This window comes from Dermacentor variabilis, chromosome 3 (genome assembly GCF_050947875.1).
Source record: "Dermacentor variabilis isolate Ectoservices chromosome 3, ASM5094787v1, whole genome shotgun sequence".
NCBI lineage: Eukaryota > Metazoa > Arthropoda > Arachnida > Ixodida > Ixodidae > Dermacentor > Dermacentor variabilis.
The window spans coordinates 67,889,571-67,907,736 of NC_134570.1; the positions used below are offsets into that span (position 1 = coordinate 67,889,571).

Consider the following 18,166-nt stretch of genomic DNA (forward strand, 5'->3'; position numbering starts at 1 on the left):
TAATTTTTTTGGTTGGTTTTGGATGAACGTTCCCTGCCAAGCTTATGGTGCCGACTGACCGTGGGCCGGAGAAGGGCCTGGTAGACGTTCCTGGCTATCATTGTTGAGGCGCTGAGCATGGAGGAGTCGGCGGATGACATGACGGCGGCCGCTATACTGACGAGGCCGAAAATGGCCTTCATGCCCGTGGTCAGGTACAGGATGGCGAACGGCAGAACCCGCGGGCTGTCCTCATCGTTCAGCTCATACGATCCCGGGTAGCCAGCCACCGTAAAGTCTGCAATGCACGTGACATGTGGAAGACAATCTCTCAGGAGGCGCGCCTTTCTCTCTCTATCGGGCACCGCGATAGCGACGGGCGATTCCTTGGAAGCCTTTGAAGGCTTCTCGGCACGGCCTGACATTGCATACGCGCACGCTCACTTGGTCAACAACAGTAGCTTGAAAGAATCAAACAGATGTTGATGCAAAACTGATTGATTGATTGATCGATCTGCCGACAGTAAACACGCTGATTATAATTTACGTCACTTCAGTTAAGCGATTTCGCGCTAACAAACTCCGGTATTATGACAACTGACATTTCGTATTATAAGTACTATATTACTGGTAGGAAATTAAATTTCATCCGCATTTATAATCCCTTTCCAAGCCCGGAGAGTTGTGCACACAGAGGCATTTGGCGAGAAACACTTGGGGAGAGAAGGAAACAGGTGACGCACTGGTATGCTTGGCGGCAACTCCGACGATGACGGGAGCCACGGCGAGGAACATGCAACCCAAGGCCGCCATGAACGAAAGAATCTTGGCCTCCGCCACGCTCTTGCAGGCAAGCACGCGCTGAAAGTAGACCTGCGCGGAAACAGGTCGTGCATCGTTTCACCCACGAGCGTATCGGCTAAAACATAGGGACATGGAATGTATACAGAACGCCTTTAGAGCAATACAGCTGTAATCAAGCCGCATATGTATGTATGTATGTATGTATGTATGTATGTATGTATGTATGTATGTATGTATGTATGTATGTATGTATGTATGTATGTATGTATGTATGTATGTATGTATGTATGTATGTATGTATGTATGTATGTATGTATGTATGTATGTATGTATGTATGTATGTATGTATGTATGTATGTATGTATGTATGTATGTATGTATGTATGTATGTATGTATGTATGTATGTATGTATGTATGTATGTATGTATGTATGTATGTATGTATGTATGTATGTATGTATAGAGAGAGAGATTTGTTATAGGCACAGCTTTTGCAATTTTACTTCCACGCAGGAAATCGTCAAAGCCCGGATATTTGTTCCAATGATAACCTACCTAAGGTCTAAAGAAATACCGTCTAGATACACTCTTGTCGTGATATGAGAAATTTGCCTTGAAAAAAATTTAGATTGTGATGGTAAGAACGTTGCGCGATTTGGTAACCACGTTAGAACGAGGGTATAGTGACAATAGTGGATATGGCAAGTGATGTGTCTGTGTTGTAACCAAAGGGCGAATTTTGTCATTGTGATGCAACATTGATCAGATTTACGAAATAGCTTTTCGTTGTATTCTTGGGTATTTCCTGCTTTTTTTGTTTTGTTTGCGATGGAATCAACAGAGCATCCGTAAAACATTCCTGACAAGTTTCTGGTTGAACAATGTCGCTCAAGTTAGAATACCCACACTACCTATGCCGCGACATCCTGGCAATAGAATAACAGGAAACTGCATGTATATAGGACAGGATAAAATCGTACGAAGTCTTTTTCTGCGCCTAACATAAAGTTGTGCCAAATAGTCTGTCCACAATGAACGTTGCGTTCCCTTCACGCAGTGTTACGAGGTTTCGAAACCAGCTTTCCTCTAAATCGGATAAAAAATCCCTAGATTTCTCCACATTTCAGTATGATACGCTTATTGAGTTTGTCAGTATGGTTTGTGTAAAGATATACTTTTTGTTACAGCTGAAATTTTTGTTTCACTTTATTTCCAAGCTCGCTTTATAAATTTATATAACGAAGTCGCTCCACTCAAGCTCAAATGATGCTGCAGTACAAGCCGTGCTAAGCAGAATTCGCCGTGCCAACAACACAGCCGCCTGCTTGAAACTACGTTTGCCGAACACGAGGTCAGCATGTTTATACATGTACCACGTGCAGAACAATTTTGGACAGTGAAATGCTGAGATTGACACAGAACCTTATTTGAATTGTAAGGAAACTGGCACCGCAGTATACCAGATTAGAGAATATGTAACAATACCAAAACAGTGTGCCCCTTTATGACACCAATGTTAAGTATGTGCAATAAGTTGTCGTACGTGTTGTGATGCACTGACGTAGCAGAACCACGTTTGCGCGCTTACAAGTCCTTTGCCGTGAAGCCAAAACTCAACCAAACACGCGACCTCTGTGACTCTACAATGCGAGTCTTTTGCTCTCCCTATGAAAGGTAAATTTCAGAGCATAGTTGGCTACGCAGCGCACTGACCACCTAGTCCTGCTCAGCGCTACATATAAGTGTCCGCTGTTGTGCCACACTGCGTGCTTACATCAAGGCAACGGGCACTCCTCCCCTTCCCGCCTCGTTCTTCTAAAGTGGTTGCCCTTGGTGACAACCGGCAAAGTTCCAGGAAACTACCGAACCCTTTATGTTAGTCGAACTGAGTAGAGTAGACCGGGGGCATAGAGCACCACGACGAATCCATTGGCATCCTTCAGAATTCCACATAACTGCTGACCCCTTGCCGTGGAGACCTCTTTTATGCAGCTTGGACTTGTCCTTCGACGAAAGAGGAAGGCGGGGTGGTTCAGGTCAGCATCGGCCCGGCCTCGTCCTGCCAGCGATGAGACGCCCAAAGTGATTTAAGGCACAACAGACCAGTTGTTAGGCAGAGAGTCGCCACCAGTCGCCCCGTCAGTTTGGCGGTCTCTTAGGCACAGATGCCTGCATGCTATTACCTGCTATATGTACGTAAGGTACTGATTTTTCGTCTACTCTGCGCCTGCTACGATAGTACGTCTCTCGTCTTCGACCCCCGAGTCCCGATACCGCTTATGCCAAAATTTGAGGGTGCTGATTTGTTTGGTATTGCAACATACGACACGTATGTTGCAATTTGACCGGTTACAGATAACTATTTGACTTAAATGGGTATATTCACACATCGCCGTTTACTTGAGTACATGCGTTCAGTGAACCTCATGATGACCACAAGTCCAGCTTCGCATGTTAATGCGAAAGCAGGTTGGGCTGAGTGCAACGAAAATGCACGCTCACGTCTGTATTTCACGTATCAGCCATTGCAGCGTCGCAGTGTACTACTTTCTCCAGTCCCTGAGCGCTTCTTTCCTCCGTGTGGTAGCACATGTTTTCCCTAGATTTGGAACATTTTTCATAACTGAGGCCTAAAATCCCTACATCGAGGGAAATTTCTCTAAGGTTAGCACCACTGCCTTCCTGTGTCCTTTTCGTACACGTATTACGACTGCAGGAGCTCGCGTTCTGGCGTATCCAGGGTCGTGCCCAGAAATTATTTTCGGGAGAGGTTTTGCGGTGATAAAGGCAGCCATTTTGACAGATTTCTACTAACTTATTTTCGCGTGTGAATCGTGTGCTTCACTGGCATATAGTAGAACAAAAAGTCATTTTTTTCTCTTGTTTAAGCTAAACGATAGCATAATTACGTAATGCTTATGTTGGCATGTACGTGTAGTATAACATCATGTGTCCCATGTAACTTGCACCAAATATGTAAAAATATGCAATTGTCAAGTAGCTGTACCGATTATATTTTTTGCATTTCGCCCAATTTAAGCAAATACATGATTATTTATTCATTATTATTCAACTTCTCAAATATTATATTTAAAGCAAAAGTGTAAATGTGAAAATTGTAGACCAGCCTGAAAAGAATTCCCGGTCCTGCGTTCTGTTCGCTCAATTATATGCTACATAAAAGTTTTCTTTCCAAGCGTGAAAGAAAGCCTCCGAAATATAAACCACAATTTCCTCATTCACACTTTTGATCTAAATATATCATTAAATCGAGTTGATTAACTAATAGTAACTAATGTAATTAGACAATAGTCTGACTTTCTCTAAGCGACGGCTAAGAACGTTAACTTGGTTCTGACCAGCTAGGTGGCACTTGCGTATTTTGAAATTTTGCGCAAGTTGGATGCACTCGGCACACGTAAATATGCATTGGATTTCCGGAAGAGCAGTTCATCAAAAAGTTACCCGGGACAGTTTAGACGAATCTCTTTCTGGGCCAGTTGGTGCTTTTCTAAGTTAAGAAGAGTTGCGCGATTAAAGGACGAACACAGTTGATAGTTTGCAATCTTCCCGTCTGCCTCGCTTTTCTCCCCCTGTGTTCGTCCTTCTATACGTGCAACTCTTCCTAACATTACCTGGGACACCCAATATATCAAGCTTGTGTCGAGTGGTAGTGTCAGCAGTTCCTATCCGCCTCCCTGGTTACCGCCCGGGCACTCCATTACCTCCCTTCGCCGTCAAACGCGTTCGCTCTCCAACACGGCGTCCTGCACACGCATGCGTGCTTGGAGCATAGCGCCGCCGCCTTACCTGCCACGGGATTCCTCCGAGCGCCGTCATGAGGAACAAGTCGAGGGCCTGGCTCAAATCCTCGCTCTCGAGGGAGCCGATCCAGTCGGTGTACTGGGGACCCAGAGTGCCCACCGCCTTGTGAGATACGCACGAAGGTACGCATATCCACTGCACGAACAGGAAAGGAGATAAGCTCGACTCGCCGCCCCTTCACTCGAAAATCATGGACAGGTGAGATCAGCAACCTGTACATGTTTCTTTCACAGTGTCATGTTCTTCCGCAGAACTTTACTTAGCCCTGATGCCCACAGTCATCACCTACCCCCGTCCCGGCACCTTAAGGCACCGTGGTCAAAAGAGGGCGTTTTCTTGCCGGTTTCTCAAGAAAACGAGATACCGCTGGCGCTCTGTTTCTGAAGTTCCGCGATCTTTTTCGTGCGGCGATGGAGGCCGTCATGTTCGGTACCGAATCATCAAATTTTTCCAGTTTTCACTAACCATTGCATGCTATACAGTGCGCATCCCACAGCAGGCTAGCAAAATTGGAGCTCATTCGGTGCAATTTTTTTTCTATGTTGCAGTTGAGCTCCAAGAAAGTCTGGCAAAACTGAGTGGAGACGAAATTCCAATAAAGGCAATCTGCTGCGCAAGGACAGCAGCGGTATGCAACGAACTCGCCTTTTGCAAGTGAAATGCACAGCGGAGGTGGGTACAGCCTGCCACCACTGCAACGCCGCTGAAGAGTCGACTTCCTATGCCGTTCCCAAAGCGCGAATCTCCAGACCAAGGCCACGCTACTACAGTGTACCAGAATAATGACAACTGCATCGTGCGAGACCAGAGAGCGGGCCCTTTCTGCAATGATGACACAAGGCGGCGCTGTCCGCACCAGGCGCGTGTTCACAATACATCGTCCAGAACGCGCAAGCGTCGCATCGGCACCTGTGTCACATTATTTACACATCAAGGAAGGAGTCAGGCAAGGAGACACAATCTCCGACGCTGTTCACTGCATGCGTAGAAGTATTCAAGCTACTAGAGTGGGAAGGCTTAGGAGTAAAGTTAAACGGCGAGTACCTCTGAAACCTTCGGTGTGCAGATGACTTTGTCCTGTTCAGCCACACTGGGGATGCATTACAACAAATGATTGAGGAGCTCAACAGAGAGAGTGTAAGAGTGGCGTTGAAAATTCATATACATAAGAAGAAGGTAATGTACGGTAACCCGGTAATGTAACAAGAAATCAGGATCATTACTTGGCCTCTAGAGTCTGTACAGCAAGAATACATTTATCTAGGTCAATTACTCACATGGGACCCTGATCATTAGAAGGTAATTTACAGAAGAATAAAAAATGGTTGGAGCACATACGGCAGACATTGCCAGCTCCTGCCTGGAAGCTTACCATTATCATTGAAAAGAAAGGTGTACATTTAGTGCGTTCTACCAGTGCTAATTAACATAAGGGGCAGAAAGTTGGCGACCGACGAAGAAGCACGAGAACCAGTTAAGGACCGTTCAAAGAGCGATGCAACGGACAATGCTAGGCGTAACATTAAGAGACAGGAAGAGAGCGGTGTGGATGAGAGAGCAAACATGATTAGCCGATATATTCTCGTTGGCAATAAGATAAAAAATGGAGCTGGGCAGTCCATGAAATGTGTAGGCTAGATAACCAGTGGACCAATAGAGTTACAGAATGGGTACCAAGGGAAGGGAAGCGCATTCGAGGATGAGGTAATGAAATTACAAATTTTCTGGCGCAGTTGGAATCAGCTAGCGCAAGAAAGGGGTATTTAGATATCGCAGGGAGAAACCTTCGTCCAGCAGTGGACATAAAAAAGCGGGCGGGCAGATGGCTGCGGTTGCGGCTGCTGCAGCTGTTATTTTTATGTGGGACAAGCCACTTGGAGAATTCTTATCAGGAATACCGGATTTGTCTTGCTTGATGCTGCTTGAGTTATGTAGAACGGGCGAGAGGTAAGTGGATCAGCCGCACCTTCCTGTTAACTTTTTACCACCTTACTTTTATGCTTTTATTGCATCTATTATGCATATGCCTTTATTTGCATTCATAATTATTTCATATTCCAAATATGACTTCACAATCACAGTAAGAAATGTATTACCATAATCATATATATTATTTATCGTCATAAGAGGGGTGACAGGTTTCGAAAGCGGGGAACGTTGGGGAAAGCTGGCGCCATTCACACACACACAAAAAAAATGAACGAAACGTCTGCGTGGAGTCTCTTAACTTATATTAGCTAGAGAAGTAATTTTTTTTTGCTGCTCCGAACATGCACACATTAACGCATGTGTTTATATTATTCTGAGCAGCAGAAAAACCTGGCAAGCAACGCCGTGCAAGAATATCCCCCTGCCCCACTCCCCTACCCTGGTCCAACGTGTACCTTTTACACACCTCCGAAAAATTCCTAGCTACAGACAACAATTTTGCGCGACTTTTCATCCTCTTAGGCAGCTTTCATTGCTTATATCTTCATACCGTAACAGAACCTAACGCTCATTCCCTCCCGAAATACAAGGTAGTGTCCTGGTCTTTGGATAACATGGGGTTGCTGCAGCCATTGAGTGCTGCAGATGGCGAATGACGTGAAGCCGCGACTTACCATAGTCAAAGCGGTTAAAATATTCTGCATTTCAGCATTCTGCATTCTCAAGCTCACTGCATACCCGTCATGTTCTCTGGGATGTAAACAATGCGAAAAAAGTTTGGAAACCTAACTTGTGAACGCCATTAACTTGCATAAACACTTGTAAAATGACTCAAGGAAAACTATAGTGGGACTACACCAGATCTCTTGATGCCCATATACAATATGAGAGACTGCTTTTAGGCGTGGAGAACGAAGAAAAGCTCAGCCCTGCCTTGTTGTATCTCCTGGACACGTTATCACAGTCTTTTGAGAAGAGTCCTACGCAGCCAACAGGAATGGACAGCGAGCTCCATGGCACCGCCGTAACAGTGTTGCAATATGCAGGAATATAGTGGCATTAAGCGAGGCGTGTGCCGGAATATAATCCCTTAGCCAGATCTACGGCTTTAACGAGATAATTACGGTGTCCGTGGCAGGGGACGTCCACTTGCCTCGAACCATAGGCACTGAGTCTGTAGGCATCGTGAAGCTTAGTGGCACTCTTATACGTCCCCAAGCTCCTTCGAAACAAACGCCAACATTTTAGCTCGAAAGCTGACATATACACGAGGCGCACAAAGACTTTGCTAAATCAAAAAGGTGGCCATATGTTTTTATTGCCATATGGCCATATGGAAAGATAATAGGAATTTAATGGAAAGAAGTTCGGGGAGACAAAGCGTTTCGATAAATCTGTGTAGCCTATATCGCTGTTCAACGGTATCCGCAACAAAGAAATACATTTCTCTTCATCCTCTGTTTTCTACGAAAAACTGCTACTAAAGTGAGGACAGGTGCCGTAAATAATTTTTCCTGCTACAAAATCTACAACAAAATGCTAACCTCCAGAGAAAGGACTTCAACCCCGTAATTTTGGCAAGAGAGTACCGCTCGTTACAGGGTGATAAAGGGAGTAGCGCCGTTTCCTGGCATAGAAAGTTCCTGGACTCTTATCTACATACGTCCACCCAAACAGACACTCAAGTTTATACCGACTTTGTCAGGGATAAGTGAATGAAATGAATGGACTGAAGCCTGGGTGATAACTACACCAAGAGCGCAGAATGTTCGAAGCTTGCATACGTTTCTGATTGGTCCAAAGGTGTAAGCGAGTGACTAGCGATAACGCGTCTTTGCTACAGGCTATTACAGGGTACCTAATATCTATGTCCGAAGCCTTAATTCTGCGTGACAAGAACAAATCTACCGCAACAGATTACACACGCGCCGATCAGATACCAATCGCAGCGAGGAACGTTACTGAGTCAGAAACATGCCAAGCCGCTACTTCGAAGTGATTGGCAAATAAAGAAAATGAAGAGCAAGAGACACTGTAATCCTGATTTGATTCAGATGCGCGGCGTTTGACATTTCGGAATATATTTCCAGCCTTTCATCTAGTAGAACCACTGTGTACGTTGCTCGGAAACATCTCTACGACGCGTAATGAGCTCAGAAAGCGCTTACATCTCCTGTGCATGTAAAGCTACGACAGAAGCTTCATGTATGTCATCCACCCGCTCACCGTCAATGATATCTGCCTAAACCGGGGTTTGCTGAGCCCTACGGGTGTCATGCGCATACATTGTAAGCATGCAGGCAACGGAGGAAGCTGAGACAACCAAAGGACTTCGCTACCGCGTGATCAAACATGGCGGCACCCGAGGGCTTGCCGTGAAACGGGTCGATAGATGAGGATTATGTTACTTCAAGGCAGTGTGCCGGTATTTTTTAAAAATTCTTTGAGACAAGTACCTAGCGCTCATAACCATGCTTTCCTACATGGTCTGGCGCGGCCGTGCTAGTATCACCGGCAACGACTCACCAGCAGTATGGCGGTGGTGGCAAGCTGGAGGCCGTCCGTGTACGCGACCGCGAAGAGACCGCCCAGAGAGGTGAGGAAGATTATTAACGCCGAGATGATGATGAAGTTCTGAGAGTCAACCCTGATGATCACGCTCGCCGTGTCACCTGCACGCCAAGACGTATGAATACCTGTCTGCAACGCTCGTTTTCCATTGAATCGAAGTGCGCTCGTACCTCAGCGTATACAAAGGATGCAGGGAGAGCAAGACATGTTCCAGGCTTCAGGTCGATCAATCGATCGACCGATTTATTGATTGATGGTAGTGTGCCTTTGCGTATACAATGGAGAAGTAGTGATTATGATCATCCCAATTAGGCCAACCAGTTTAAGCTTTCCATGCAGACCTCCGACAGCGCCCGCTATTATTCCAGTAGTAGATGCGGCAAATAGATGACATGATGGGAAAAATGTGTACGCAAATTTTCTCCCTATTTTCATGCATTATAACGATGCGACCACGCTGCGCTTGGTGAGCCTAACTAGTCACCTTGTTTATCTCACGCGGAGATTGAGGGCAGCTTATGGGTGATGTGTGGGCAAGTATAGTTCAAAGGGTGGTATTTAATTACAACCTTTGCTAGAGATTTGGTAAAGAAATACTCGAAAGCGTTATGCGCGGGTAACGTTTGAAACAACTGAGTCATGTACGGGCAACGTTTTAAATCACATGGTTTAGTTACAGGCAACAACAATTTCTAATGCCACCCGTCGAAAGTAGTAGTTTCGCTGAAAAAAGAATCAGCAATGATTTTACAAGGTCGCACATGTTTGTCGTATTTTTGTTTGTTTGAACATTTCATTGCGATAGCAATTATACCCGACATTCGAGGTGCTGTTCCGACTGTCTGCGCCGCCGCCACCACCGCTGCAGCAATACAGTATCGATGGTGCATACGCGACAGCGCACCGGGTGTCGCAGGTCACGTGATGCGATGCACGTGCGTGCTAAAGCCATGCGAAGGTGAGTACACTTATAAGCCTTGTCTGATCAGCACGTTAGGAGGTCTGCAGAGACCCGCAGTCCACGTGGCTGCACGAACGACGATGCCAAGTGGACACTTCGGTAAGGTCTGTTCTATATTAGTCGACAAAGAAGCCAGGGCAACGTTTTGCCTTGCGCCGCTGGCATGGCAGCTGTGCGCACGCACACTAACGTTCCTGCTGAGCAGGTGTGCGTCGACATGGTCTGAGCGGATGGTGTAGTCGCGATAGACCCTCTAATACCTTTTCACTGGGCAAAAAAGAGCTGAGGCGTGCAAACAGGACACAAAGACACCTCTTTTTTGCATAAGGAATCCTTACCAACTAGCTCAGCTTTCTGTCGTTCTAACCTTTTCACTGGGTGCTAGCAAGCACCTACGGTTTTCTATCGACCTCATCTCGAGCACCATACCGATGGGACGCTTGCAGCGCCCCTGGCGGCGCTTCTCATCGGGCTTCAGTTTAGAGTTGTGAGACATCTGATGGCTATATTTGGTTGTGTCTGCTGCCCAGCTCGCAGTGGTCCAGTGTGCAATATAGCTGCAACATAGGCAGCATTTCTTCTGAAGAGCTCGAGCTACACTCCATGCTCGCTGTCAGTGCTCCGTCGCTTTGGCGAAACTGCCATTTTTTACAGCGAGCCTGTTAGCGTTGGTCGGGATATTTTGTGTCCGTCAGCAAAGAAGAAGAAAAGAAAAGATAGAAAGAAATTAAACCGAAAAAAGGGCATATCTCCTTTGGAATCGGGCGTACAACATACAGCTCAGTATTAATTTCAATAGAGAAAAGCACAAAACAAGCGTCAACACCGCATGATGGATGATAAGGCGCCTGGGAACAATGCGAGGCACGTTCCTTCTCGCCGCGTGTGTTTCCCGGCAAAGATTGCGATTGCATAAGCTGCTCCGGTGGGAAAGGGGCAAGAGCAGCATACGAATCAGTGAGTGACGTCCCAAAACTTCATGTATAAAAGGGAGATCTGCCTGGCAACTCATTGTTCATTGCAAGACCGCTATGGGTAGACAACGCAAAGTTAGGACCCCTGAATAGCAGCGTGAATACGATGAGCGTCGAAAAGTGCAAAATCGTGATGCGCAACAACGCCGTCATCCTAAGACTACGAAGTACAGTTAAACGCCCATCGCCGGCATTTGAGTGGTTCAGGCTAACAGCTTCGCTGGCCATCCCCTTTCGCAGGGTCGTGATGGCGAGTAAATTTTTATAATTCCAGGAAGTTAAGCTGTAACCCCCTACCCTCTCAACAGCGGTATGCCGCAGACGTTAAATCACCACGACGAGTGCGCGCGGCACTTGCCCAGAGCCGATAGTATGGCAGCCGTCCAGAATATCTCGCCCAGCACGGCCGGCACGCAGAACATCAGCCCCGACCAGCGGCCGTATTGCGTCTGGAACGGGTCCAGCATCGTCAGCGAGTCTGTCAGCCGCATCTTGGAAGCGAAGAAAGTGCCGCCTGCACCGACAAAGAGAGGGCATCGCTAGAATCGTCAACACGCCGCACGCTCACAAGTAACACATTCTGGTCTATATATGCGGCACTTAGTCTCAAACTGGACATGAATTAAAGTTAAATTCCGGGGTTTTACGTGGCCCTAACCACGATTCGACTGTGACGCACACCGTAGTGTGGAATGACTCCGGATTAATTTTGACCGCCTGGCGTTTTCTAACGTGCACGCAATGCACGGTACGCGCAGGAAGCCTCAGCGTCAGCCATGGTGGTGAAACATAGGAAAAATAAAAGAGGCACTGCATAAGTGAAAGAGGGAAATTAATTGAAAAGTCACAGTTTCCCCCGACAGGTGGAGCGTCGATTGTAATAGAGAAATTACTGGACAGCTATACTAAGCAATGGTAGTATACTTATCGCCCGTTTAAACTTGTAACAATTGTAAGCGACAGTTAGAAGAGAAAGTAAGATAGCTATTCTCTGTCACTTAGAATCGTTATTTTCTGTTTTTTTTACGCTACAATAGCCTGTTGTTCAGCAAACGCCAACTCGCCCAAGAAAAAGTTGTGTTGTAAACCTTCACTTACCAACTATATTAACAAGAAATGTGTCGATCACGCGCGCTCGGATAAACATGTACACATCTCAATCGAAGACCACGGACAACCACCGTCAGAATGTTGGCGTGATGAAGAGTGGCACAAGCAGCGCGCGAATTACCTTCGTGCTGCCTCTCGCTAAGCGGCAGGAACACAGAGCACACGTAGCTATTAGCCCTCGGTGCACATAGACTCTGTAGCAATATATAATTGATATCGCCATACCAATGCATGACGAAGCATTAAAAATTAAAAAAAAAGATTATGCGAAGAACTCAAACGCAGGAGCCGTTTATAGACAAGATCTGAACGTTTCGGCGAGGCGTCACGAAAGCAGAACGGAGAGCGAGCTTATTCTAGAGAGCTAGCTTATTATGGAGTACTCATCTGATTCCGCCTATTATAGTTCGGCTAGGATTATCCTCTGTTGTACTGCAGTACCTAGGGAAAGGCAGATTTCGAGCAGAAGAATTCCCCACATGTTTCTCGCCCTACTCACGCATGCGCACAACGATCAGGCAAACGCGAGAAGGAAGGTCTCGTGCTAAACAAGTGAGCATCGATTAAAAACTACCGGGAACCAAACAATCTTGGCCAATACGCAGTCTCAGATGTCACATGTTGGGCCAACACTGCGAGAAAAAAAAAAGCGAACAGAATGGTTTCGCGGATAATTAGCTTTCTAAGGCCGGCTGCGTCATGTTATAATGATCCCCCCCCCCCCCCCCCCAAGTTTATTTCCTTCCTTGCCTCTTCCAAAATCGGCGATACATGGTTTCCAGACCATCTAAACCACTGCTTGATTTGTGGTAGCTTTTAGTGACGCCCTTGTCACAATCAGCTCGGGCCACCAGGTCTTCGTTCTACTCTGCCCCGTGGAGGAAGGAAAGCATAGGAGAGGCCCCGGCCAGCACGGACGTATTGAAAAAAGTTTGGCGGAAGTCAGGTGCTGTTTTTCGCAAAGGACTACTGGGTCTAGTACGCCAAACGTCAACGTTGTCATAGGAACCGCGCTTTTGAAGCTGTCGTTGCTGCTCTATAGGCCTCTGAAAAGTGAGGCAGGTTTGAGTCGACCCGTGTCTTTCTCGCAGCAGATTCTGTTTGCGAGGCAACCTGACTTTAGAGCGTGGTGTGTAAGCTTGATGGTTGCGTTTAGGGTCTAAGAGTGTGAGTTTCAGCCAGCAACAAAGACACTCAAGTAATCACGGCACGGGTTTTCGTCGTATTCTTCAACGCGCCACGGAAAAGCACAGGAGTGCGTCTGCTTCACTAAAACTGTTACAGAAGTTTCGTAGGCTCTGTTCTGACGCACGTCGGGAGCACACACTACCGGCGGCTCGTAGCAACGGAACTTCAACGTTTCCGCCTGTCTGCTCCGGCGAGCTGATTGCAGGCGCAACGGGAGATGGCACACCAACATGGCTGCATTTTCCAGCTTCAAAAACGTGATGTCAATGGCTCTCCTATTTTGTTTGTTTATTTTTCGCCATGACTCTCCCCTATACTCACAGGGTGCTCGGCAAACCACTCGCCTATCACGTGGTGTTGATGTTAGGCAAGCGGCAATTTTAGAGCGCAGCTCGTAGGAGCCCGTTGCTGCGTAGTACCTTGTAACCGAGCGTACGAGCACAGTTAAAGATGAAAGCGAAAGTGGAGTGCAGCAGGAGCTGAAAGAAGAGAACGCGAGGAGGATTGAGGGGGAGGAGGCTACTGTGAAAGCATGAGGCGGAAAGTGGAGGAGGAGTGGACCTGAAATAGCCTGGATATGCGCTGAGTTGCCGGCGGCCACGGCAACCGCAGCCGCGTGGGCGACCTCATCTGCGCTTTGGAGGGGGGGGGGCAAGTTGGCGTGAGATGGGGGTGGCTACGCTCGTTCGCACCGTTAGCTGCTGAGTGAGGTCAGTGAGCGGTACCATCGTATGTGACGGGGATCACTGCTCCTGCAAGGGGCGGTGGCGAGCGTCTACGAGTGAGTCTAGATGTGACACTCCCTTGCGTGTTGTCGCCGCTGACACTGGTAGCCCTATTTCCCCGCGGCGAAAGGCAGCTTTAGTCGTTGGTGGAGCGAAAGCGTGAGAATAAAAGAGTAGTGCCGTAGGACGGGCTGTGCCGTGACAATGGCTACGATATGGCGCCATGGTAGCGCGCCTCGTCTGTGTGGAAACAAAGCGCTGCATGAGCGGAGGTCTGTCTGCGGCGGCTGCTGTGAATCACGGTGACGCGTCATCCTACCACTGCCTCTCGCGATCTGCCGATTAACGAGGCAGTCGTGCCTAACTTGGCTCCGTTTGCAATGCGCCGCATGAGACAGATTGTGCATGCCAGCTGTATACGCTACTCACGGCGTTCTCTTTTTAATATAAACCATGTACCCATATAATGGTAGAAAAGATTGACATGCGAAAAGAAAACACGTATAGAGCTGCGCTGAAATTTCGCATTAGGGAGTATCTTAACAGTCGGTAAATTTTTTTGATGAGCCTCTATATTTTTTTTTCTAAGATCAAGTTTCCAAATCGTCACGGAGCACTCCGTCCTGGTGTTCTTCCTATAAGGTCAGTTTGGGCTCAGTTATCACGCAACGAAGAACGAAAGGTTGCGCCGAGCGCGGTGGTGGTTCCGCATGCTTAATGCGCATATTGTGCACGGTGGTGGTGATGATGACGATGATGGACTGGCGATAAATGGGCCGGCGACAATTAGGCCCCGAGCATGCTTCTGCTGATCAACTTTTACTAGACATCTCTAACTTTCTCTTCTTTAAAACCTCTATATTAATATTGTATAGTGTAGCGTCATTGAGCGGGAAAACGGGTGGGAAGAACCGGAGCGGACAGGACAGACGCTCACTGGCAACTGAAGTTTAATTAAAGGTTTTCTAGAAAGCGGAAGGCCGCACATGCGCAATCAAAATGCAGATACAAAGCTCATGCAAAATCACATACAAAAATTTTAAAAATCCTACCGCCCAAGGAGATACCCAATTTCTTTCTCCGTCAAGCCAACTGACGGGACACTGACACACGTGGCAGATTGTGCGTATATCCGGCCCGCCTCAATGATTCCTCTCGCCAGTCTGTCATTAGACTTGTTTAAAATAGTTGCATTTCTAAATAGCAGAGTTCAACCGCAATCTTTGATGTGTGCAGGTAGACGCATACCAGCCAGACAGCCTTTAGAGCCGCCGACTGCTCCCTGAGTCGGTTCTTTATACATCTACCCGTTTGGCCAATGTAACCTTTAGTGCAGCGGAGCGGAATCTGGTAAACAATCTCAGTGGCGTAAGTCACAAGGGGATTTACGTGTCTCTTCTCACATGCATTATTTGCACTTTTCGCTCTGATGACATATTAGAGTGCATAAACTCGCGAGCTTACAGAGGGCTGTGAAAATTACGTTCACCTCAAGCTTGCGTCCTACTTTATTCAGGTTGTGCGAAAGTGCATGTATGTACGGCATCACCACAACCTTCCTTTGTTTCCGCTTTTTCTGTGTGGTTGCGGTGGTTGCCATTTTGAGCTTCTTTAAAAGCGAACCTCTCTCGGCAACCAAAACACCGGAGGGAAAGCCCAAGTTTTCGAGACTTGAACCCTGCAGACGGAAGGTGTGCTCGACCTTGTGCATACATGACTTTCTCAAAGCCGAGTTCACCCACGACAAAGCAATCCCTCGTTTGACGTGCTTAGTGTGTGAGAAGTCATAACGTAGAAGGCTTTTCTCGGAACGTGGTAAATATTGCCAATAAACATGGTCGTCCCATTTAAAATACAAAGCGAGGTCTAAAAATTGTAACACCCCTTTGTGACTCAACTGAGGTCGTTTTCCAGATTCCATTCCGCTGCGGTATATTCTACATTGGCCAAACGGGCCGATGAATAAATGACCAACACAGGGGGTACTCGGCGGCTTTAAAGGCTGTTTCGGGTGGTATGCGTCTACCTGCACACATCAAAGATTGCGGTTACACACCGCTATATGGAAATGCAGCCACTGTAAGCAAGTCTAATGACAGACTGGCGAGAGGAATTGTTGAGGCGGGCCAGATATACCGACAATCTGCCACGTCTGTAAGTTGCTTTGACGGATAAAGAAATTAGGTATCTCCTCGGGCGGCAGCATATTTTACAATTTTTGTGTGTGATTATGCATGACCTTTGTATCTGCCTTTTGACTGCTCATGTGCGGTCCTCCTCTTCCTGGAAAACCTTTCATAAAACTTCAGTTTTCAGTGAGCGTCTATCCAGTCCACTCCGTTTCTTCCCGCCCATTTTTTTGCGCTCGACGACGCTACATGATGCACCAACTGGCCCAGCAGTCTACGCTTCTATTTATACTGTAAACTGACCTATGCGTACAACGACGCCGGTTCATCTCTTCACTGCTTTTCTTTCCCGCCAATACTCTAAACGTTTCTTGCTTGCCTCGACAACTTACAACATAACATTCACATCAACTTTGAACCCTAGTGCCTCTGGAAGGTGGACGTTCCCTACGGTCCTGCTTACCTGGCAGTGTGATTGTTTCACATACACTCTAAAAAACGTTTGCATCCTTTGGGGTGTATATCTGTCACACAACAACAATCGTCATCTGCCTTGATGCGTTTCCTTTGTTGAAAACGCCGCGCCCGCTACTTTCCTGTCGGGAATGCTATGTCATGCTCATAACGCGCATGCCGTTCGTTACTGGAAAGTACCGGGCTCGCAGCGTTAAAGAAAGGAAACGCATCAAGGCAGATGACGCTTATCGTTGTGTGGCAGATCATACACCCCAAAGAGTGTAAACTTTTTTTAGAGTGTACAGTATAACATTACAGCAGCTGTGCAGCGCGTCCCCTATTCACAGGAGCAGGATGATCGCCATGAACTTACCAAGAATCAGGCTCATCGCGTAGCCAAGCGGAGCTTGGCAGTTGACGATGCCGTACTTGTAGACTGCCTCGGCGGTGCCGTTCAGATAACCACCTCCAACCCAGGTTGCTGTAAGAGCAAGGATGTTAATTAGAAAAGGGTTGACATCTATCAGAAACTTAAGAAGTTCAGGCGAAAGAAGCACTTTACAAAATATAGTGCACTGTATATACATCCCAAGTTTCTCGTTTTCGATTTTTTATATTCTTTAAATCGCCGTGTGACACCTTGGTTTCGCATCCTCAGATGGAGTTCTGTAAAGGCACGAGTCATCTGCATACGAAATCACAATGCTCAGGTACCTAATAGAAGAGATTCACCAATTAATAATATTGCGATAGCAATTATATATGGGCGGTCCCGGTGAATTTTCGCCGTCGGCGTTGCCATTAGGTTCCGCATGTATCTTGGTATATGTATGCCAAGGTAGGAAAGTAGATTATATCTCGCGCGCCGGGTTCGCTAGAAGCGAGAGACAGCGCGAAGGACAATTCGCTCGCCTCTGCTGCCGCTCCTCATCACGCCAGCCTACTGACGGTGAGTGTCCGCGGCCATCTAGTTAGATGTGCTCGTCTTTGCCTGTGCACGTGAAGGCTTGTTAATTTAGTTGGCGAATTCTTTACAGCAGTTTATGGAGCTTATAAAACGACTAGCCTTACTTCGTATAGTTTAATAATTTCCTATCGCCATGAATGCTTACCCTGTCGGGCGAAGCAGAAAACTAAACTATATCCAAACCAAATGAATCTTAACCGTACATCAATAATCACTAAGAACACTCGGCGATTTGAAACGCCACCAACGTACCTAAAATATATAAAAAGACAACAATGGTGAACACGCCCGGAGAAAAGAAGTAGTCCTGAGTGAAGTGTTTCGAACAAACCACCATGGTGTCAGTCACCTTTTCCCAATGGACACGTTTCTTATCCATGTCGCTATCCATTGTGCATCGTCTACTACTTTTGGGTAAATATAAAATGATGCCTTGCTTGTTTTCAGCGCAATAAATGCCCATTATAGCGCTCACCAACGTTCTTTCGACATTCTTTGCATTTTTCGGGATTGTGCACAGCGGCATCACGGCGATTTGCGAACTACGA

General features: G+C 46.9%; 2 protein-coding genes across 5 annotated transcripts in view; one reads left to right on the forward strand and one right to left on the reverse strand.

Moving 5' to 3' along the window:
- The window catches only part of LOC142575821 (uncharacterized), a 262,670-nt gene that overhangs the window by 124,565 nt on the left and 119,939 nt on the right, over positions 1-18,166 (forward strand). The gene's annotated exons all lie outside the window — the stretch shown is intronic.
- Positions 1-18,166, reverse strand: part of LOC142573804 (high-affinity choline transporter 1-like) — a 32,251-nt gene that overhangs the window by 10,073 nt on the left and 4,012 nt on the right. The window contains exons 2-7 of the mRNA XM_075683056.1: positions 17,025-17,132; positions 11,402-11,557; positions 9,064-9,209; positions 4,594-4,743; positions 723-852; positions 60-277 (exon numbers count right to left, since the gene is read on the reverse strand). Coding sequence (XP_075539171.1) covers positions 60-277; positions 723-852; positions 4,594-4,743; positions 9,064-9,209; positions 11,402-11,557; positions 17,025-17,132 — 908 coding nt within the window. The remainder of the gene's footprint in view (positions 1-59; positions 278-722; positions 853-4,593; positions 4,744-9,063; positions 9,210-11,401; positions 11,558-17,024; positions 17,133-18,166) is intronic.